The following is a 25,037-nucleotide window of genomic DNA, read 5'->3' as shown; positions in this document are numbered from 1 at the left end:
ATTCCTTTTTTTGAACCATTTTAATAGAGAAAAATAATATACTTTTATTTCAAACTTCAATTTATGTTCATTTACACTCATCTCTCCTATTGCAAAATCAAATACACTCTTAAATTCATCGACACGTCCATGATCTCTCATTATTTAAACCATAAACAAACACGGTTTGTTTATGTTTAGAAAATGACAATATATCGAATTGCTTTCTTGATACCAGTAGAGGTCACTACGTCAATGTACGAACCATATAAGAAGTCACTGTGAGCTCGAACGCAATCCATGTGCACAATTGTCCATGTAGACGTGTTCAAGCTTGAGAATTTGTTTTGTGGCCTGAATGTTTGTAAGAAAAGACAAAACTCAGAGACGTTCTACAGCTAGAATGCTAAACCAACAGACAGTCCACTAACAATACAAGCGTGGAGGGGTCATAGGGAATAGGGAGGAGACAGGGACTGAAAACTCTTCACACGCACTGTTGTGTGTAAAAAGGGAATATATTAGCAAGGAGGGAGGAGTTTCTTGGTCTTTGTCCCAGCTTTCAATTCTTGCATAACTATCAGCTTTCAGTTATTGCATATGTAATCACATTTACTCTGAGAACTCTTTAATACAAGAGTAAAGAAGCTTATTGCTTATCTCGGCTGAAGGAAACATGAGAAATGATGATTGTTGGTTTTCTGGCAAAACCAACTGTCTTTGGCGATTAAAGTTTTATCTTTTAAAAAAAAAATCCCAATTTGTACTCATGCCAAATTTCAGCAGAGTATTCAGTCAAAAACAACCAAACATGCTCTCTCTTCTGGTTTGCAAGCAATAAATAAAATGATGTGATGTCAGATAGTGTGCATAATAATAATAATAATAATAATAATAATAACAACAACAATAATAATAATAATAATTTTAACTTTATATAGCCAGTGTCCTGTGGGCTCATGTACTAGCTCAGACACTAGGTCTGGCCTACCACTGTTATGCTCCTCAGGAGTTTTGTGAGATGAACGTCTGAGGGTATCACCTCACAAAAGGCACTTCTTGTGTATGAAATGTCCCCGGTGATCTCCCCATCATCATGACAATGGTGCATCTTGGATCTGGTGCTTGAGGTGATGCAGGATGCTGTAAGAGGCTGGCAGTACACTGAAGGGGCAGGCAGTACGGGATGGGCAGAGAGAAGGAAAGGACTGCGTTTACCTTCGAGGAGGCTGGCACCTGTGAGACATTTACATTTCAGTATGCAGACCACCATCGGGGAACAGTACACTCTGAAAAAAACCTTTTATATTATATCTGTTATTAACTATTATATGTGATTTGTAAGAAAATAGATCTGTACCTATCACAGTCTTTTACTCGCTGTTTCTCCTTTCTTTTTCTCCCCCTTCCTCTTGGCTTTGACCTACCATGAATAAAAGATCAACTCTGATCAATTTTGAAATAAATCATGAAACTGCAGTTATTACTACTTATGATAAAGTGTTGCAAAGAAAGTTACCTGTCATGTTTTGGGGTATGCTTTCTTAGTCTGTCCATCACACCACATAAGAACAGAGAAACAATTAGTTACAAGTGTTAGGTTCTCATGGTTATTTCAGCTGACGGTCTTGTGGTACCGCCAATTTAATAACTATGTCACGACTTAGCATTATGATTGGATAACATGGTTAGGATTAGAGAACACATTAATGAATAAAACAGAACAAACCAGACTAAGTGTTTTTTTTTTTTTGTCCTTACCTACATTCACAGCTTTTATGCTCCACAAACGTCATCTCCACATACTCCTGTCCCTGCTCTGCTGGCTTCAGCTTTAATAACTGCACAAAAATATGAGAGTTAATTTTTAAATGTGAAAAGTTAAATTTAATGTTAACTTTCTTATATTGCAAAACCTTTGACTAGCCAACAACAGTGTGGCTCAAATGTAGTCCATGGCAAAAAAAACAAAAAAAACCAACCCCTGACAACTTAGCAAGTGAAAATATTTGAATACAGTCAAATTGATCTAGTATTTCCTGTTATAAGATTACAATAAACCAAATAAAATGCATGATTATTATACATATTTCTAGATATAACTTCAAGCCTGACATAGTTTTGTTCTATTGACAGATATTTTTTGCTAATTTTAAGCATTTATTTCTATAAACAAGCTAAATTATCTGCCCATATAATAAGAAAAATGTCAGGAATCTGTTGAGGACAGGTACTCAGTGGTTTTTTAAATTGTTGCAACCAAAACAAAAGACGACAAAGACGTGATCCAAAAACGTGGTCAAAAAAGGTAAAAAAGAAAAACGTAAATAATAAGCACTTGATCCAAAACATGTAAACAAATATGATATCATATGGTATCGAATTACATAATGACACAGAGCATATACTGTAATTCACAATGAATCTGAATACTGAGAGTCCTTTTAAACTGTAAGTGTGGTGAAGGTGATTGAGTCCAGGGGTGCTTCTCAATAGTCAAATGGATGCCTCCTCGTTTTCTCGCTCTCCCGTGCTCCAGCCTGTGACCCAGAAATTGATCGACGTCAACCATTTACATTTTATGTAAATGTAAGCTGGCTGACACCCTTATCCAGAGCGACTTACATTTATCTCATTTATACAACTGAGCAGTTGAGGGTTAAGGGCCTTGCTCAAGGGCCCAACAGTGGCAGCGCTGGGATTTGAACTCACAATCTTCCGATCAGTAGCCCAACGTCTTAACCATTTAGCTACCACTGCCCCTTTTGAAGGACATATCAATTCTGTAATTGCACCACGAGGAGGCGAGGAAGCTTTTAGAGGAGCTAGGAGCGAGGATACACAGGTGTATCCTATGCAGAAGTGTTTCTTGCCAAAACCTGATGCGCGCATAAATTCCTCATCTGCTTTACATGTGCCACAAAATTTATGTATTGTTCATTAATTTATTGTTGAATAACCCAGACGTTTCACATACTATCCTACTAGTGCATTTTGCTTTATTAAGAATATCATTATTAACCAAGTTCCAACAACATAATGGCAGATCCCTGAAGCACAGTGAGGTCATCCAGCTGAGCACAGTCATCAATAATTGACGTCGCTTTCAGGTGACTCTTGAGAGAACGAGGATATTCCGTTTGACTTGCTTCGATTCCTCTCTCCTCGCATCTCATCCTTGCATCCTTTCCTCACATCCTAAGGAGGTGGCGCTAAGATGCAAGGAAAGGAAGCAAGGAAAGTAAATCAGGATGCACAAATAAGAAATGAGAAGCACCCCAGGTGTGTGTAATCGGTGATCAGGAAAGTATGTACGTGAGAAGGTCTGGGTGTTGTAGTTCTCAGCGGCCGTATTTGTAGTTCTTGGAAGTGTAGTTAGATACAGATTCTGGCATTGACATGACAAAAAAATTAAAGCTTGAAATGAGTAAAAATGTCTGGAAATAGGTTTAATAATCTTATATTTTGGTTTATCGTAATCTTAATAATAGGAAATAATAGATTGCATTGAGATCTCCTCAGCTAATATTTTTTGTTAATGTAAAAATGTACCAATCCAAAATCAAGTGGTGATACTGGAACCGAAATGCTGGATAGGTTTTGCATTCGATTAAAAGGATCCAATCCATTGACAAATGTAGTGCCATGAGTGCTTATAATATGCATTGATGATCAATAATGAAAATACAAGACATACATTGTCACCATCACAAATGTGATGTCTTGTATAATTAATCTTGCAACAGATGCACACAGAGACACATGCTTACTAAGAGAATGACAGTACTAGCTGATCCTCTGTTATCTGATTTCATCACAATACAGATATCCACTGAGCTCTGATACAGTGCGTGTTGTATGTATTGTATTAAAAATATAAAATATGGGTCCAGGACATGAGATAAACCAATGAGATAAACTAAGTGGGTCAGAACAGGTTAAAAAAATAGTCTAGAGCACTGGTTCTCAAGAAAACTTAAAAGCCTAAGTAACTTCATAACCCTGTCTGTGACTAAACATTAAAAAACCCCAAAAAACCTAATTATTATAACACTGCTATTTTGAACACAGTAAAACTGGTCATGTGCAGCTGTCCACAGCATGATTTACTTTGATCTGTGCTGCATGTTTTTAAAATGAAGACATGGCAGACTTCTGCCGGCAGTTACTGCGCAATCAGCGTGTCAGCAGCTTTTCATTTCATAGACATTATTTCCTAAAGTAAGAATGCTTTCATTCATCGACAGGGTGTCCAAAAAGTCTCCATACATAGGGGGAATGAACACTTTTTAGCAAAATGTCGTCCAAAATTTTTCATACTTAGTTTACATTACGTATTTTTCAGATTTTGACTTTAAAAGTGTCTTTGACAAAAGAAGGCCATGGTGTACCAGGAAAAGAGGCAGCACAAAGATCATTTAAAGGAAGGCATTCGAATTGCAATTACATGCATAACACCAGATGTGTTAACATGATTGCATCGTGAGTGGGAGAGGGTGTGTGTTTACAAAGAAATGGCAATCATGTTGAGGATGTTTTGTAAATAAAGTTAGATTTTTGCTAATAAAATAAGTGTAGGGGCACCCTATACTAAAAGTTACCTGGATACACTGGATTGTATTAAATCATTTATATTACTATAAACAAGTTTACATGCAGAAGCAAATGTGCTGAATTAAATACAGTTCAGTCCAGCTGGTCACATACAGTGTGTTTACTTAGTTGTTGTCACTGTTAGTGACCACTGGCAGAGGTAGTCCACTTCACTGTTATTGTTCTAGTACATACTTGCATAGTGACGTTAGAGGTTAGCGTGGGGTGGCACTCAAGGTTCTCGTCTCCGCAGCAACCAGCACAACGGACCAATGGAACGCAGGACGGGCTGTACATGTGCTCTACCTCCCCAGGATACTCCTGCACTACATCCACCAGTGTCTCGATGGTGCGGCAGAAGCTCCGTCCCCACACCTCCTGAAACAGGATTACTGCGACAAGGGCAAACAAAGAGGGGAAAAGGCAGGCATTATAGGCCAAAGCCTTACAAAGATTTGTGTTTTTCCTCTTCTAATACATCATATTTAGTCCACGAAATCCTTGGTAATTAGCCAGTGAGTTAAATAAGCTGTGTTATCCCCTTAACCTCAAATAAAGCAAATTATTCCATAACTGCTATGAGTTATAACTGATAAAGGTAAGTAGTTACAGAAGTGAAGGATGTCATTTTAACAACATTAACAATGGTTTTGACACTTTAGCATGACAGCTAGCTTCTCTTCTCTAACACAGGTGGTTGTGGAGGCTCTGAAACCTGCAGGCAGCCAGAGGCACATGACAGGATTAGCAGATCATTGTAAGCTTTAGTCACTACACTATGCACAATTGCCCAATAAACATGTGCTTCGTTAGCTTGGTCTCAAATGTGTGTCCACTGTGCCTCAGTTTAGCGACCTTTCACACAAACGGCAGCATCTTTCCCAACATTCTCAACTAACTTGCTTTCTTTCATGGGGCCTTAAGTAGCTGCACATTAAGCTAGTTACGGTCATGAACACTGGCCTATAAGCAGGCAGGAATTCCGGATGAGGAGGATTACTCCTCCCTGAGTTTTAGCATGTTTTACATAGCTTTGGCCTTTGTGTAATTATATTGTGTTTTTAGCAAGTAGCTCATGTTGTCTGTACCAAAAGGGGGGGGGGGTGGGGGGGGGGGTTAAGGTTTATTTTTTATTTTTTTCAAGACATATAAGGCTCAGTAAAACTGAAAATGGAAAAAAGTCAATAGAACAACTCAGGGTTATTGTTAGTGTAGTTTACTTTTCGTTCCGTTCTTGTTTTTGTAACAGCAAAATACGTTAAAAAACAGATTGTTTAAACAAGGCTTTATGCAATAGATGACAGGGTACAAGAAAAAAAATCTGGAAAGGAATGAAAGGAAGGTAATCCTAATTTTGGAGGGAGGGTGACCTATAGTTCTGACTAACCAGATAGCTCCATATTATTGTCATGTAATCCAAAATGCAAGAAGAACAAAGAGAAAAATGCTGCAAATTTATTGCTAATACTGTGTCATACATTATTACATGACTATTGGAAGGTCTCGGTATATGTTCACAGACTCTTTGGGAGGTTTTCTAGCAGTTACAAGGGAGAAATAGAACTGCGTTCTTTGTAGTCTTACTTCAAAATATTACTCTTATGTTTCTACTCACTAACCATTTTCCATATATTTCTGTTACAGCCTACAAGAAGATTTCTTTAAATCTGTGCAGCTAAAATGTACCCAGTCACTAGTAAGAAAATTCGTTGTAAGGATGATTCATTTACTTTAAGTTAGTATTCATTGCTCTGAATATAGAGATATTTCACTGCTCCTGTGGCCTTACTTAATTTCTGGATCAGCATCTGCTCCTCATTATCATAAGAGTAACATGAGAGTTACACGAGTGGGAGAGATAAGAGATGAAGTTTCAAAGCTGCTAATCGATCTGCCACTCCCTACGCACTCCATCCAGTAATGAAAACAGACAGCACAGGGAGCTTCAGTAGCTTTAGGTTGTCCAGCAGTCCACTAAGAATGAAAAACTCGCATACGGAGGAACTTCGGGGTTAAAGAGTGGAAATCAATCATTCGATGAGAAAACATCACGCATCACGAGATCACCATGAAGGAAAATAATAGGGCCAATAAGAAATAGTGGGAAGAGTGGAATGACTACCCCAGGGATAGTGCACAGTTTACTACTAGAAAGCAACATACACTTGCATGGAAAGTAGTGGGTATGGGTCAAAGACATTTGCAGAAACAAAATTCCGCCAACAGTTGCATCAGTTCCTGACCAGGACATTTTATTTTTGCTTGACAGACTTGAGCAATGATTTTCGACATGCACAGGTCCCAGCTTTGTAAACATTTCTAACACTTTAAATAAATTGTCCTAAATGTCAGATAACAGTAAATGTGCTGAAAATAACTTCTGGCAGAATTTGTTGGTATGACCCCAGCCTATTAGTAATGTGGTTAGGTTAACACAATTTTTCCTATTTTCTGAACTGACGTTTGAAATATGCTGGCAGAGTGGTATTTTCAAACTTACTGTGTTGTGTTACTGCTTTTGAGACCCTCTCTTAATGCACACTTTGGCAAGACTTTTTTTCAGACTATTTTCCAGACTTCAATCAAGTTCTACCTCAGTTCTTACATATTTTGTACGGTTTTATGTATGGGCACTATTCATGTCTAGTGTTTGAAGTTGGAGAAAAATAGAGCCAGTACTCCCCTTATTCACATGTTGGCGTGTATCGGCCGGTATCAGCTAATCATTAAGTATTACATTCTGAATTTCTACAGTTAATAAAATATTCTAGGAGATATCGCTGATGTTATAATATAGAATAATATATAATAATTTAAAAATGTAATTTCTGTATTTTACTGTAATAATGTAATAATATAATAATGCAATATGTGTATGATACTATATACTATTAGTTTTATTATTATTATTATTATTATATTATGCATGTGTGTGTGTGTTAATCGGAAATTTGTTGCATGTAAACACCTTTTTCAGAAAATCCACTGAAAGGAGATAGATGCACATGCTCAGTGCACAAGGAATTCTGGGCGTTAACAGATGCTTAGCTGTAGGCTACTCAGGCATACTTACAACAACCATGTATGCAGGAATATTCCGATGCTTGTATGCATATAAACATGGTATTCAGAATATGGCTGTACCTGAATACAGACCTTAAACAGAATATAATGTGCATGTAAACGGAGTCATTCTCTGACTCACGTGTTCTCTTTGTGTCCTTTTGGAGCCAGGCCACCATTATTTGTATTAACGTTACTTAGCATTTATGTTACGCTACTCAGACTAGCATTAACGTTATTTATCTTTTTTTTAATCTTGAGACTTGTCGAGAGAACAGGAACAGGTGAGCGTAACATAGTGCCCCCTGGGTAATGTAGTTTATTTAAGTTAATTATGAATTGCCCAGAACCTGATATGGAAAAGGCAGAAAAGAGTAGCACCAGTTTGTGAGAAGTGCTGGTATGTAAGAAAAGGTCACGGTAAACCAAAGAGTAAAACATAGAAGTACTGGTACCATGTACCGGTGAGTACCGGTCCACTTTGAGCACTGTTCATGTCACCCCTCATCATCTACTAATGAGAAATAACTGAATGAATTATTTTATCCAGAAAAAAAAGAACAACTCAGTTCTGTCTGTTATCATTAATGACTTAAAGGATATAAGTATCATTTCAAGAATGGAAAAATAAAACTTTATGTGCACATCATTGTGACTGTCATAGTTACTAAATACCAAGTGAAAGTGCAAGACCTCTTGCTTGCTCTGCTGTGATCTCATGTCCGATGCTGCGTATATATGTGAGCTTGCCCAGAAACTCTAGCTAGTTATCTCAAATACAGCATAGATAATTGAAGTGCACTATATGGCCAAACATTTGTGGAAGCGTCACCATCACACAAATATGTTGGCCTTGCCCAAACTGTTGCCACAACGTTTGAACCACACAACTGTATTGAATGTCTTTGTATGCTGTAGCATTTAGATTTCTTCTTCACTGGAACTAAGGGGCCCAAACGTGACATCATGACAATGCCCCTGTAAAGTGATGGGCATGAAGACATAGTTTGCCAAGGTTGGAGTGGAAGATCTTAAGTAGCCTGCAGAGAGCCTTGACCTCAACCCCACTAAACACCTTTGGGGTGGATTGGAATGCCAAGGCCTCCTCACCCACCATCAGATACCTTACTTATGCTCTTGTGGCTGCATGGAAAAATCTCAACAGCCACATTCTAAAATCTAGTGAAAGCCTTCCCAGAAGAGTGGAGGTTTTTATATTCCACTAAATCTGGGATATGATGTTCAAAAAGCACATATGGGTGTGATGATCAGGTGTCCCATCACCTCTGGTTGCATCAATTGTATGTATTTTTATTGCCTCTGGGTTCTCTGAATATTTTTAAAATCTAATTTATGTATTTTATTCTGCAACCTGTCAAACATATCATGTGCGTGTCAGATAGCATTAGCACACTAGCTAAAATGCAGAGTAATAAATACACACTTTGAGACAAGCAGACAACCCAGAGGACACACGCTTGCCTGATATAACTGGGTTTGCAAAAATAAAAACACAGAGAAAGACACAGACTCTGTTAATCACTAGCTCACTATCATGACTTCTCTAGCTAAACAACCACACAACCAAGTAACCATACAGTGGAAGAAATAAGTATTGGATGTGTCAACATTTTTTTCAGTTAATATTTCCAATGAGACTATTCAGATGAAATTTTCAACAGACATCAGTATTAACTCAAGAAATCTGGAAATATAAAGAATGACACAGAAAAAAAGCACTGAACATGCTGACTGAAATTTATTTAATAGTTAGTGGAGAAGCATTTGTTTGTAATGACATCTTGAAGACGCTTCCTGTATGAAGAAATTAATGGGCCGCAGTATTCAGGTGTGATTTTGGGACATTCTTCTAATCTAAACATATTGTCTTTAAATCTTGTTCAACTGGATTCAAGTCAGGTGATTGACTGGGCCATTCTAACGCCTTGATTTGTTTTCTCTGAAACCATTTGAGAGTTTCCTTTGCTGTATGCTTTGGATCGTTGTCCTGCTGGAAGGTCCACCCACGTCTCATCTTCATCATACTTTTCGATGGCAGCAGATTCTTCTCAAGAATCTCCCGGTAAAGGGCTCCGTTCATCATTCCTTCAACTATATGAAGTCTGCCAGTACCATGCGATGAAAAACAGCCTCACACCGTGATGCTTCCACCTCCAAACTTCACTGTTGATATAGTGTTTTAAGGGTGATGTGCAGTGCCATTTCTTCTCCAAACATGGTGTGTAGTATGACAGCCAAAAAGTTCAATTTTGCTCTCGTCTGACCAGACTACACTCTCCCAGTATTTCATAGGCTTGTCCAAATGAGATATAGCAAACTTTAAACGAGCTTCGACATGCCTTTTCTTTAGTAATGGAGTCTTGCGGGGTGGGCGTGAGCAGTGGAGTGCATTGCCTATTGTATTCTCTGTGACGATGGCACCTGCTGCCTCCAAGTGTTTCTGGAGCTCTTTCCGAGTGGTCCTTGGCTCTTGGGCTACTCTTCTGACTGTTCTCCCTGGTCAGAAATCTTGCGAGGAGTGCGTGGTTCAACATTGCGTGCGTGGCTCCTGTGCGTGGCCGGTTGATGACGGAGTGATGCTGCTTCCACTTACGGATAATGGCCCCAATGGTGTTCACTGAAGGACTCAGAAGTTTTGAAATACGTCTGTATTTAATTCCATCAATATGTTTTGCAACAATAAGGTTGTGAAGGACTTGGGAGAGCTCTTTGCTTTTACCCATCATGAGATATTTCTTGTGTGACACCTTGGTAACGAAAAGCCTTTTTATAGACCATCAATTTACTAACCCAGCTGATATTAATTTGCACAGATAGGAGGTATAATTACTTACGGATTTCAGCTGGTTCCTTGCCTTGGAGAACTGCTTTTTCTTAGCGTGTTCAATACATTTTCCTGTGTCATTCCACTTTATTACACATAACTTTATTTATGGACTTTAACATTGTGCTTTCTTGAGTTAATACTGATGTCTGGTGAAAATTTCATGTGAATAGCCTCATTGGAAATATATTTACTGACAAAAATGTTGATACATCCAATACTTATTTCTCCCGCTGTACAACTTCCACAACAAGGATAAATCTGAATATCGTTCATTAACTTCTCAAATAAACAAATGCGCACTTTGAATATTCAGCAAGAAAGGCTATGTGTACAAATTTCTCACCAATTCTCATGACAACCCTGAAAAAACAGTGACTGTGAATTACAATGACAGGACTGCCAGGCAGACTCTCAGCAGCTCAGGAACAACATTCTACAGAGTATTTTAAGGACAAATTAAAGAAAGGGTGATCCAGATTCAGCAATATTTTTCTGTTATTTTGTCTATACCTTGGGGTGTATTGGCCTGATATTGGCATTTTTGAATCCTTGCCTGCTTTTACATACAGTTGTAGATTTTGTACTGTGGGTTTTTTAAATAAATAAGCTCGCACTTGTATCCTTTTCTCCATGGTAGTGATACTTCCATTAACATACAGTATCGATATACAATCTTTGAGTGATTTTGCAATTCATGTCAATGTTCTTGTCAAAATATTAACAAGAAATCTATCAGTGAAATTTAGTCATATTGTTAGATAATGTCACTGCACTGGGCATGTTCAGTTTTAACAGGGAACCAGAGGTACTGAGTGGACATCATAGCAGCATGCCTAACTATCCATCCATCCATTTTCCAAACCGCTTTTCCTACGCAGGGGAAACTGGAGTCTATCACAGGGAACTTGGGGCACAAAGTGGGTATCAACCCATCTCAGGGCACAATCGCACACACATTCACACATTACGGACAATTTTCCAAATGCCAATTAGCCTACAACTCATGTCTCTGGACTTGGGGAGGAAACTGGAGTACCCAGCGTAAACCCTGGAAGCACGAGGCGAACATGCAAGCTCCGCACGCACAGGGCAGAGGCGGGATTCCAACCCCCCAACCTCGGAGGTGTGCGCCAAACATGCTTACCACTAAGCCAATCATGCACACACCCCCCCCCCCCCCCCCCCCCCCAATGCCTAATCAAACCTCTTGACAATCTACTCATTCTAACTTAATGCATTTTACAACTGTCCCACTCTTCCTAGGTTACCATCTGCATCAGCGTTTATGAAAATATAAAAAAATGATAATGCCACAATCTTCTGCTTTATTATTGTGCTTCTGCCATTATTACGAACATAGAGCCTCTCTGTGGTCTATGTAGGCTGTGTACAATAGCAGCAAAGTGGACTGTAACAATTTTATACTACCTAATGCACAAAGATGAAAGGCTGGTTATGTTCATATTCTTACCTTTAGAGGTGCTGTTGGTAGTGCCTGAGTGGGAACACTGCAAAAGATTAAAACATGTAACAGATCAGAGATCATCAGATTAATGATATTTATTACCAATTAAACATGATTAAATCTGTTTATCATTGACACAATAATGTATGCAAACATGTGAAATGGCACATTCTTTGCTTACAAATTAAGCAAACATTTAGCATAAGTACACATAAGACATGCAATTATGCTATTTTTTTTGTAGTAACATGGATGAACAACCCTACAGATCTCAATCGCAACTAAAGCTAGATAATCCACAAACCATTTGTTTTAAGATATAGATCTAACTATACGTAACAGCAAGCATAAAAGATAAAATCTCTTAGCACACATTGGTGGTACAAGGCAGAGCAGCACATTTCAATCCAAAGTCACCCTGATGTGGCCAAGAGATTTATCATATTTCCATTTATGTCTGTTTAAGTTCAAAATTCTGTGGTGTGTGATTCATCTATTTATTTTCCTGTTCGTCTATCTCTGTTCTGTGGATACTCCCCATTAAGCCTTTGTTAAACAACATTACATTTTCTCTGGAACCTAAGAACTTAACAACCACATTAACTCTTTAGAAGGTCCAAGAGTCCTTCTACGTGATAAATTCTCGCTATCATTAACATTCCACCTTACTGTTTCCTTACAAAATAACACCATAAAGATTTAATAATGTATATCTCAGTTGAAATGAAATAAAACGAACACTATCATGAAATGTGTTTTGTCTGCATTGAGATCCTGACCAGCACTTCAGCTAACTAGAGAAGCAAATCCGCACACTGATATCATATCATGATTCATTGGGCTGTGAAATTCCTCTGCCATGGTTCAGGATAAGGAGGCTCAGTGCTCAACAAATTAACGGGTCAGTGACCTACATTGCCTACCTCCACCTTACTCCAGTGTGTGTAGGTCACAAAAGGTCTGATATGGAGCAAACTTCTGTAGAAAGAGAAATTACACTATAGCACTGTCTAATGGTTATGGAACCTTCTTTTGAAAAATAAAAAAGAGGCATAATGACACATTTACAATCACATACCTCTGTCTTGCTACAAAACAATATTTATTGTCTCTATCACCATACAAAAGTTTCATAAGCATGTAAGTTCAAAAAAAGTATACAATCTAAACCAACCTAAAAAAAGGTTCAGGGGAAGGGTGTGGGGGGGGGGGGGGTGGGTATGTAGTGTTAGTATTTCAGGCAGACTATGTGTTAAGACTTCACCTCACCACAATGGTTCTTTTTGGCAGCAGTCTTGGATGCCTTTCATGGAAAGAATGCTTGAGGTAGTCATAATGGGGGAGGAGGAGGCTTTGGGGGAACCTGGCATAATGCACCTCAATCAGAATAAGGCACACACTCAGCACCATCAGGCTCCCTGTGCCAAAGAGTGAGTTGCCTTTGTAAAATCTGGCAGATTATTGTGGATATGTGGAGGACCTCACGTATCAACTGCTCATCAAGTGTGCGTCAGCATGTGCGCTAGATGGGTTAGCATTTAGATATTTAGATTTATAGAGGACTCTTATACATTTTGGCCAACTCCTTATGGTTTTCTAAGGATCATATAGATATTAGAGACTGAAAGAGCATCAAAAGCGAGACTCTTAATGTTGACACAGATCTTTTGGAGGGGTTACTGTATGGGATGAAACTTAAAGAACCATAGATACAGGATATACTAGAAATGAAAATTCACTCTGATCTTTAAACCCATTGTGTTTATGGCAGGTTTACAAGACAATAAAAAGGGACATGAGGCACATAGAATGTTATTGTGTTTCTTTAAATAAATTCCTGAAAAGATTTCATTTCTGAACTCCTTCAACAGTTCAGGAAGACGGTCTCATGGCCGATTTGCCTGGATTTGGCCACTGTCCTAATTTTGCTCATCAGTAATAATTACAAAGACAAGATCTCTAAAATAGGTTTATACAAACCACTGAAGCACTTCTATGAAAATTCTCTTGTATCTTGTATAATATCTGTGGTATTTCCATGAGACTAATGTACATTTGCATGCATCAGTGTGACACCCTCATTTATGTGAGATTCACATCAGTTTTCTAATTGCATAGTCTGTGGGATATGGGGCAGGAAGTTTTGAGAGAAAAACAAAAGCAAACAAAATGATAACTAAATATTTCTGCAGACTTTTGGCTCCTCGCAAAAATGTGGATTGTGACAGCAACTGGGGATCTTACAAGTTTGAAATGAGAAAGCATTACAGAGAAGTTGGTAGTACAATGGATGGTAAAGTGCTAGAGAATAATTAGAGTATAGGACATTTTGCTGATAATGCACACATTTTCCAGAGAAACAGGAGCGCTAGTACAACTTCATGGATGTATAATAGAACATGGCTCTAAAATTAGTTTCAAAAAAGGGCCAGACATACTACATATACTGATGAGAATGTCTGCATTGCCCTGCCACTTTAATTCCACTCAAGTCTGCTGCTTGTACCTATGTTTACACCCACTGACCTACCACACTGCACTCTTACACTGTATTTAACATTGTAAATTAAACTATATATATATATATATATATATATATATATATATATATATATATATATATATGAGTGCCTATTAATAAAGTTGATAAACTCTATCAAATGACACATGAAACTGACATTTTGTAGTAATTTTCACAATTTAAATTAACAACAACAACAAAAAAAAAAAACAGATGGAAAAAGTGAGTACACCCATACATTTATCACCCCTTCAAATCCATAAAATTTAGTCAGGTGTTCAAGTTTGGGTGCCAGTGATTAGAACCTGCTTAGAGAGTGCAGGTGGAACCTGTCTTATTTATACCCTCTGATATCTAGTGTCTGGTGTTCCTTTGCTATTGAGGTGTTTGGTGTCATCATGCGAAGAACTAAAGAGTTCTGTTAGGCCTTTAGAAAAAAGCTGTGGATGCCTATGAGTCTGGCAAGGGATTTAAAAAGATCTCCAAATTATTTGAAATACATCATTCCACTGTAAGGAAAATCAACAGATTTCAAATGACTGCCAATTTGTCCAGGACTGACCATCCATCCATCTTCAACTGCTTACTCCTTTTCAGGGTCACAGGGAACCTGGAGCCTATCCCTGATCCCAGGGAGCATCGGGCATAAGGCAGGGTACACCCTGGCCAGGGTGCCAGTCCATCACAAGGCGCACAATTACACACATTCACACACCCATTCATACACTATGGACATGCCAATCAACCTACCATGCATGTCATTGGACTGGGGGAGGAAACCAGAGTAGCCAGAGGAAACCCCCACAGCACAGGGAGACCATGCAAACTCTGCACACAGAGCCACGGGAATCGAACCCGGACCCTGGCAGCGTAAGGCGAATGTGCTAACCATTAAGCCACCGTGCACCCGCCAGGACCGACCGTCCCAGCAAATTCATCCCAAGAGGAGACCGTTTGATGCAAGAACCCCAATATTTCATCACAGGATCTGCTAGTAAGACTTGCAACTGTTGCTGTCAAAGTGCAATCAGAAAGCAATTGCACAAATTTTACCTGCATGCGAGATGTGGCAGGAAAAAGCCTTTGATGTCTAAAAAGAACATTTGAGCAAGACTACAGTTGCTATAAAGCCAATGAGCATATAGGCAAAGACCAGGCCTTTTGGAATAATGTGCTCTGGACAGACAAATCAAAGATAGAGTTGTTTGGCTGCAGTAACAGCAGACATGTTCAGTGGTGACCAAAGACAGCTTTTCAGGAGAAGCACCTCATACCAACTTGGTAGAAATGTTATGGTTTGGGGTTGCTTCGCTATCTCAGGGACTGGACAGCTTGCATTTATTGATTCAACTATGAATTCGGCACCATATCAAAGAGTGCTTGAAGATAACGTGAGGCCAAGTTGAACGAATGTGGACCTTTCAACAGGATAATGATCCTAAACACACTAGCAAATCCACCAAGCAATGGCTCAAAAAGAAGAACTGGAGGGTTATGGGATGGCCTAGTCAAAGCCTGGATTTGAATCCCATTGAAATGTTGTTGGGGGATTTGAAACAGGCATAGTACATGCAAGAAAACCCTCAAACATCTTGCAACTGAAACAATATTATATAGAAGAGTGGTCAAAAATTCCAGCAAGCCAATGTCAGAGACTGGTGGACAATTTTATATATATATATATATATATATATATATATACACATCGGGCACAAGGCGGGGATATATATATATATATATATATATCCCCGCCTTGTGCCCGATGCTCCCTGGGATAGGCTCCAGGTTCCCCGTGACCCTGAAATGGAGTAAGCGGTAAAAGATGGATGGATGGATAGATGGATGGAGATATATATATATATATATATATATATATATATATATATATATATATATATATATATATATATATTCTTATTTTGTTTCATTTATAATGCTAGATTACTTTTAGCATACTTCTAACTCTGTGCTGCAGTCATAGGGGAATTTCTCTCTGGGATGAATAAAGTGATCGATCAATCTATCTATTTATAACTGCTCTATGACACATCCTCTGCCTCTTCTCAGCTCCAGTTGGTGAAATTTTAGAAAGGGATAGGGCCCTGACAGGTAGATGCTGTTCTGTGAATCTATAAATCATTGATAATCATCCTTCTTTATGTGAATACATTATGGTCATTTTGCAATAGAACATTCAACCTCAGTATCTTGTCGGTCTTCAATGGACCACTTCCACAAGTGTTACTCAAACAGCCTTTTAAAGCATTCAGCTGGTGTAGATCTGTCACATTAAAGTCTGCTGAAGGAGTGAACTGAATGGCTGTATTTGCAATAAGTTAATGTGATACAGTAAGTACTACAACGCCTTATGTCTTAAAGCTGATGCTCTCCAGCTGCTCAACATGTTAAGGTCAAATTAAAGAAAAGGTGATCCAGATTTAGGAGAAACTTGAGGCTGCTTTTCACTGATGGACGAGTGCCATAAAGTAGTCGGTCCTCTTCTCTCTATCACTCACAGTCAATTTGATCACATACAAACCAGCACTAGGAAATTCACCTGTGTTAAATGACACTGGGTTTGACTCGCTCAAGAGCGGTGATGAAACCGGGCACCATACAACAACATATGCAAAGACAACTCATTGGCCCTACATATATGGCCCAGTCCAGGGTAATTGTGCTCCCTATTACAGTAAATGCTGCTGTGGGTGTGTAAAAGGGAATAAATTGCCTCCAGATGAGAGATTAAAGGCCACTGAGCAGATGACAGTCCCTTGAGTGCCACCAAAGGAAGAAGAGGTCCATGTTTCCAGATTGTGATTGCACTCTGTGCCCTGGGCAATTAGCAGGCCAGTACAGGAAGAAGCAGCCCTCCTGTCACCACCACAACAGTATTTACGAATGACTACTCACTAAGTGCGTGTGAACAAATTGTGGAGATGGATGCTGCAGCAACCAAAGGCTGAAAAGAGTCCAAACCACATATTTTCATTGAAGGTGTTATGGAATTGCTTGTAGTGTTTATTGACAAGAGTAATGAAACACAGCTGTCCTGAGGAGAGATATCCCTGTTTCCTGAACACAACCTGAAGACTAGCTTGATTCCCACAATCCATATTTTATAATGTTTTTATTGATTATTGATTTTATTGAAATTATTAATGCATGTATTGTCTTTGATTGTGGCAAAAATCCAGTTAGTGCCTTGGCAATGCATCCGAACTGTATTGGTCATACAGATCATATTAACACCAAAGCGGTGCATGTTTACAGTTCAGTACGTCCCAAATGTTAACCATAAATCTCCAGTAATACAGTACAAAGTGTTACATATGCATATGCCAGTGTTGCTATGTATATGTACATGCAGGATTAGCTCTCAGTGCTGTAAACTGAAATCACAGGTGTTTACACTGCCAGCTGCCTAGTCAGTGGCTCTTGCATAAATAGCACCTTCTTTCCAGAACTAAAGAAGAGGAAGGTGATACACACAGGAACAGGTGGCCAGACTCGAGTATTATTTTGCTCAAGTGTTGATAGAGAGGAAACACCTGTAGTGAATCATGTCTTCAAATTGCATGCTGAAGCACAGAAGCTACCACAGACCACGCTCTCTGTCCAACTCCTATTACTTTTAATAACACTGTGCTTTTACAAGGCTGATGCATACTCTTCCTCACTGCTGAGCCAAGATAGTACAGAGGGAGCTGAGAACACCCGCATGGGTCAATGTCATCATTATTGTTCCAGCTGTTTAAATGAGACAGAAGGAAGGACAGAAGGACCTGGACAGGAAACACATTAAGAGAGCAGCAGTTCAATACAACCTCTCTCTCAGCATTCTGTCCCATCTATCCTGCACAGGAAAGGTGAAAGCTAAGAATATACATAAAGGAAAGAAAAGGGAAACAGGGATGAACTGTATAAGAGACAACACACAGGGTACAAACGAGGAAGGAAAAGAAGAATGGCACATCATATGACACTTAAGAGAGAATATGTGGCATCTGGGGCACAGTAGGAAGTGACAGAGATGGGAATTCACATGGAAGCACAACCAGTTTGAAAATAGCACAAAGGAAAATACATAAATACCATATGAAAGGATGTACACCTGCATGCTAAAACAATTACATAGTCAGGTGACTGTGGTATTTCACAGCAGTTTCCTGACAGGTGCCTCCATTGAGAACAAAAACATGCACTCATGTGCACAAACTAACCTGCACGTAGAGCCTGTATTAGAAAATTCCAACACAAATGTCTATAGTTCAAATAAATTTCAAATAGCTGAAATACAAAACCATGAATCGTGTGTGCAATATGACAAATAGGCAGAATAAACACCAAGAACAAAAACTAGCTTAAAAAGCAAAATAGACTAGCATACAAGTAGTGAACCTTTCTAGTCTTTTCCATAAAGCCTCTAAACTTAATCATATAGATTAAGTTTAATATATGTACATTAGTAAATTGAATGCCACATTGTTTAGGAAGACAAAGACCTTCGTGTGTTTAGGAGCAAACAAGTTCAGAGACAATGAACACGGGCATATAAAATAGTATATAAAAAGTCTACATACCCCTGTTAAAATTGCAGGTTTTTGTGATGCAAAAAAACATTAACACCAGATTAATCAGGTCAGTGATACAGCAGACAGTATAATTCAAGTGAAAAACAAATAGAAATGTTTTAGGGGAAAAAAAGAAAAAGAAAAAAAAAATCCCATACAATAACCTGGTTGCATAAGTGTACACACCCTTTTATAATGAGGCATGGACTCAAAATGAAGCAATCACATTCAAACTCATGTTCAAAAGTCATTATCATACATCCGCATCACTGAAGTATATTCCGATTAACCCAAGCTGCTGATTAACATCTTCTTGATTTCATCCGACTGCTGAAGCAATGGTCCACAAAGAGCTTACAAAGCATATACAGGATCTCATTGCCAAAAGATACTGATCAGGAGGTGTACAAAAGAACTTCCAAAACATTAGATGTACCAAGGAACACAGTGAAGGCCATCCCATCATCGCGTGGAGAAAATGGGCACCGTTACCTGGCATCACCTAGAACACGACATCCGTCCAAAACTGACGAATGTACAAAAAGAAAACTTATCAGGGAGGCTGCCTAGAGACTTACGGCAACATTAAAGGAGCTGCAGTGATATCTGGTCACTCCCTGTATGTGACAACAATCTCATATTCTTCACATGCCACTCCTACCATATGGGCTAGGGTGTTTTTTGTTTTGTTTTCTTACAAAAACAAAACAAAACAGCCAGCTAAATCACCTCAAACCATGAGGCAAAATATATTATGGGCTGGTGTCTTTTTGTGCATTCTTAATTCTAAAAGATGTGTTTGGCACAAAAACAAGACAACTTAGACAAGCTGGCAACCCAAAAAAAATGGTATAGCATGGTACTGGCAGCATTTTGGCTCAAATTATATGCAGTTGAAGATGAAGAAAAAGGTCTCCTTCCAACAACCCAAAGTGAAAAATCAGCAAAGGAATGGCCTCAGAAGAAGATCAATGTTTTAGTATGGTCCAGTCGGAGTCCTGGAAGGAAAGTGGAATAAAAATTGCCAAATCAAGATATTCTAAGTTGGTGGACTCTTACCCCAAAAGACTTCTGCATTACCAGCAAAAGGTGCTTTAAAGGTGCATTAGTAAAATTGTGCCCAGTTTATTTGAAGTTTTTTACCTGATGCCGACCTGACAATGACGCCCTTTTAGTAACAGAGCTGTTACAGAAAAGGTAGCAAGGTTTAAGACTTTGTTCGAGTTCACATCAGTTAATCAGATTAAAGAATATGTCAGATCTGATCTGATATCAGTCAATACACTTTCATGCTAGTATCAGCCCTGATACTAATACTCAAGTATATTGTAATCCTTTTGTTCTTCTTCTCCATATTATATATCCCAGGACAGCAGAGTGGTGCAGAGCTCAAAGGTTCCCAGTTCCAACATGCCGGTAAGTGGACAGCTGTCTCTAAATTGCCCATGGATATAAATGAGTGTGGGAATGTGTGTGTGGTGCCCTAAGATGGACTGACACCCCATTCCCACTTCATTTCTGCCTCATGCTCAGTGTTCCTGGAAAAGACTCTGGATCCGCTTCAACCCTGACCAAAATATGCAACACCTTCCTAAAATAAAAACAAATTAGTCATTTAAACCACCAGAATAAAGTAGTTACTGGGAATGTATGAATGAACAAGGTAAATGTGTCAGACAGCACTGTGAAAACACTCAACATGCTCCCATGTTAATGATTGTGGCCTTTCTTTGCCCCGCATACTTCATATCAGGCCACCTGCATTACAGTAAAAACAGCCAACTCCTGAGACATTATTGTTAGGTTAAAATGAGGACAGAATTTGGGACAGTGGCAAAGTTTTCTTAAGTGAATCTGAAATCAGAGACCTCCATCCAAGAGAGGAGGGCAGGATAAGACATTTATTATTGGGTTTCCCCAATTGCGTGGCCAATATTTACTTTCCATTCTGTTTAGTTTTTCTGTTGGAGTGGCCAAGTAGACAAGACACGCAGCAAAGAGGAGACAGATAGTGTCAAGGAGAAATCTCAGGATAAACTGTTTGAGAGGGAATATGACTGATTTTCAAACATTTGCTGTGGTATGTTGAGATAAAGAAAAAATTAAAGATGACCTTGTGAACTTTCAAGTCTAGGACAAAACTGCATAAGGGACTATATTCAAAGATATTTTCTCATAAAATGCTAAGCAGAATCTACCACCCTGAAGGTTTCTTCGTTTTAAAGTAGAACCCTACATCAGAGGACTTTCCCTTTAGAAAAGGTTCCAAGAAAAATTCATTTAGAAAGGCCTTACAAAGAACCCTTGAGAAACACTTTCAATAAGAGTGTATGTCATCTGGACTCTCCATAACAAGGATATGGCTTAATGGTATCTGTCTGTTACCCACTTGTTCTCTTTTGTGTGACGTTTGGGTGTCCCTGAGACGATTTGAAAATACATTCCAATAGTGTATTTAGTGTATAAATCTTTAAATCTCATTTTTTCCCATTTCGATGGTCTCTCTTAAGCTGCTCAACAGCACCACCTACTTAGGATGCAGACATGTAGAACTGCTAAATCATTTTAACACAATAAATATCCTGGTAAAGGCCCATTTAATAAAAGGTAACCACTTATAGAGACCTGGTCTGGCCTCATAGAGTTTCAATAATCTGATATTGATCAATTCAGATTAGTAAAAACAAGTGATAGAACTCAATTATTGGTTTTGACTATTTTGACTTAGCACTATATGTAACAGATGCAAATTAAATATAACGATGTAGTATATTTAAGTATATTTTGCTTACCCAGTATATACCTAAAAGATGGAACAAACTCTCCAACAGCTGGCTGGTTGATGCTTGACAGGTAGCTGTTCTGTTAAGTATGAGTGACTGCTGTTCTAAAACCTCACTAGTGGATTTTACTCATGTTATCACCAAACATTTGTGAGCCGATTATACGGCTCCATAAACATAACATTGAGTCCCCACTTAATCAAGTGATATCGCTCATTACTGGCCCGCTTCATACAAATCCCCTTGAATTACAGCAAACTGGAGTTTCACCACATCTCGGTGACAGAGAAAGGGAGTGTGAGAGCAGAGAAAACGGAACAAATGAAAGGGCTATAAGAGAGACGTGAAGCATGTCGAGGGACATGAAGCAAAAGAAAGAGAAGAATAACTCAGAGTTTGAGGGAAGGGGGAAGGGGGAAGGAGAGAGAGAGAGAGAGAGAGAGAGAGAGAGAGAGAGAGAGAGAAAGAGAAAGCAATTGAGAAGGTTCCAGTCTTTTGTGAGAACTCTTCAGTTAGGGTATTCAGGGAAGGATTCATCAATGGCAGGCAGTGAATGAACTTGAAAAACTTCTGCCATGTGTTAAATGTTCACTCCCACTACAAGGATGCTTGACTGGAATTCTGTTTGAAAAAGCCAGTAACAACAGATGTTTGGAAATTTCCTGGATCTCAAAAAACTAAGGACAGTAAAAGCACCATAGACGCACACACGTTCACAGATAGAAGACACACAGCTGTATTTTGGTCAGATGTCTGAGATTTGTTGGTGAAACTTAGCAGTTTACTCTGAGCTAAGGACACAGGTGGACCCTGTTCTGTCCTACCAGATTTACGACAGAACACAGATGTGCACGATGTCCTTTCACAAACAGTGAGCTTAATCCATACAGACCCAGCTTGTTATTTAGTAAATCAACTTGAAGCATATTATTCAGTAGGTACAATGACTTGTTGAGTAACTACAGTGACACTAACAGGAGTGTGCACACACCAGCAGGTCGTGAGAGTGTACGCGGTTTGTGCTACACATAACTAGGGTTAAAAGGTGATCACATTTTTATATCTTTTCTGTAATCGCCCGAATGTACAGAACGGCAGTAAAAAGCTGTTTAGGCTGATATTAGACCTAGTCTTTATCTTTAAAGGAGTTCACAAGTTGTCTGATCTGATAGAGTTGCAGGTGGAAAAAAAAAGAGCTTCCTGAAAGGATAACCCATACTGTTAACCTCAGACTCCCCATTCAAGCCCAAGTTCAGCTTTGTCGGCTCATAAAAGGCTTTTATTTGGACAATAAAGTGTCACAACTAGACATAGTAAGGCATATTTGTGGAAAGGGGGTGAATGTTTGCACTTACTAAATGTACAATGTATTTGTACAACGTGCAATGATACGGGTTTTTTTTTTCACCCGTAAAAGCGCAACAGGAATAAGGCTACGTGAACGCCAGCGTGAACTTCCAGGATGACGCAATCACCGCGCGCTTGCTTTGGGAGGCTCGTTACGTTTGACGGACACAAACTCACAAACCCGGGTTCAAACTGGGTGATGCAGTTGGTCACGTTTCACTTCATGACTCGACACTTTCGATGTGGCACCAATTCAAAAAGAGATCAGGTTATAATCTACAGGGACAATGGGGGTGTTAAATGAATAAACCGCAACAGACCACGCCGGCTTTGCTGAGTATGATGTTTCACTGTGGAGCTTAGCGAGTTTAATGACCGTCATTCAGGAAGCTTACGTCTGTGTGAAAGCTGCACGTATTCGCTTCTTTAATGATCTGCGTGCACCACAACTTCTGCACTTACCGAATAAGTCCGTATAAAACGGGCCAGAAACGGGCGCACACTCACCACAAGCAGTGCACTTGCAACGAACAGGTTTTCTGTGTGTAATAAAGTGTGTGTGTGTGTGTGTGTGTGTGTGCGCGCGCATGGTCTTACCTGACCAGGGGTCAGCGTCAGGACCGCAGCCGCTACGACTTGCACCAGTGACGCCAAGACGCTCATACTGGGATACTTCAGTGCCAAGACCTGAGTCCACTCACTTCGGTGACCGAAATCCACTCAGGAACAACTACGACCAAAAGTCAGAAATAAATCCCACGAAAAGAAGAAGAAGAAACGACTGGAGTGTTTAACACCGAATAAGATGCGCGCGACCGTCCGTTCCCGAGTGACTAGATAAATATCAACTCCAAACGTTTCTCAGCACACCCGTATTAGATCTGTTACTGCTTCCGAAACAGAAACATCTCCAAGATATTGAAGACCCGTTCAAGAACTAAGTACGATGCGTAGCCTTTCTGTCAGTGCTTTTTAAACGTGCGCTTTAAAGCTTCCTCCGCATGCTGTTTCCTCTACATGCTCAAACACTTGGGCTACTAATTGGCCTTCAGCACTTTTCAGCAAGTTACTCGTTTAAATCTCCTCCTCCGGCGCCTTTCACACTCGCCCCATCCCCACCCTCTTTCTCCTGCTCCTTCTCTCTCCCTCCCTTTCTCTACCTTGCTCTCTCATACCGTTTACCGTTAGGAGTTGGACTCATCAAAAAAATAAATAATAATAATTGATTAATAAAATGTGCTGCTATGCGCAGCATGAAGCAGAAAGAAAAACCCCCCACCAAATCCATTACATCTGTATGAGAACAGATTTCTCCATATACATGATACTCAAAGGAGTATTTATTTATTCTCGCTGAATCTTTAATGGACCTTTCTCCTTTCTTTTCATTATATAACTATCCAATCTCTCGTCAACTATTTGTTCATTGTGTACATTCATTACCTCTGATTGCTGTTATTAGTATACAGTAAAAAGTGGTCCTGTCGATATTTGTCCATTTACTGCTGACATGTGTGGTCAGAAGCCTCGGAATTCATCTTTTATTTTGAGTGAAATAGCAGGGGTGGACAGCAAGACCAGAATAAGCACAGTCTCAGAATAGGCATCCTGAGAAACAAACCACACCATTTTCCGGGTAAATTTGATTATGCCATTCCAGTGGCAAAGCATTACTGTGTCTAATTTTCGACCAGAAAACACTCTAAGACAACTTCACAGAGGTAAATGAGCTAATTCATGAGGATGTTCTTTTCCACTTAACGCTGTGTGTTGGGGGACGATCTCTCCTCCTTCCTGTCGCTTTCATTCTTCCAATTCCTCAACCATTTGTCCTCTATATAGTGGTGTGGTGTTTGCAGTAATG

The 25,037-nt window shown here is 39.2% G+C and overlaps 1 protein-coding gene across 1 annotated transcript; it reads right to left on the bottom strand.

Moving 5' to 3' along the window:
- Positions 1-349: 349 nt before the first annotated feature.
- Positions 350-24,311, bottom strand: pgfb (placental growth factor b). The gene is made up of 7 exons (XM_053633420.1): positions 23,771-24,311; positions 11,955-11,991; positions 4,768-4,964; positions 1,741-1,820; positions 1,499-1,528; positions 1,340-1,402; positions 350-1,215 (listed from the first exon to the last, which is right to left on the bottom strand). The coding sequence occupies exons 1-7, from the start codon at positions 23,834-23,836 to the stop codon at positions 1,194-1,196; spliced, it is 495 nt and encodes a 164-aa protein (XP_053489395.1). The 5' UTR covers positions 23,837-24,311; the 3' UTR covers positions 350-1,193.
- Positions 24,312-25,037: the final 726 nt, after the last annotated feature.

This window comes from Ictalurus furcatus, chromosome 9, assembly GCF_023375685.1.
Source record: "Ictalurus furcatus strain D&B chromosome 9, Billie_1.0, whole genome shotgun sequence".
Lineage (NCBI taxonomy): Eukaryota > Metazoa > Chordata > Actinopteri > Siluriformes > Ictaluridae > Ictalurus > Ictalurus furcatus.
The sequence above is the reverse complement of the archived record's forward strand: the minus strand, read 5'-3'. Positions and strand labels throughout refer to the sequence as shown.

Coding starts and splice junctions, on each gene's coding strand:
- pgfb (XM_053633420.1), bottom strand. CDS start 23,836: ATGAGCGTCTTGGCGTCACTGGTGCAAGTCGTAGCGGCTGCGGTCCTG. Junction 11,992..23,770: donor TGACGCTGACCCCTGGTCAG/GTAAGACCATGC, acceptor AATCTTTTGCAG/TGTTCCCACTCAGGCACTAC. Junction 4,965..11,954: donor TACCAACAGCACCTCTAAAG/GTAAGAATATGA, acceptor CCCTTGTCGCAG/TAATCCTGTTTCAGGAGGTG.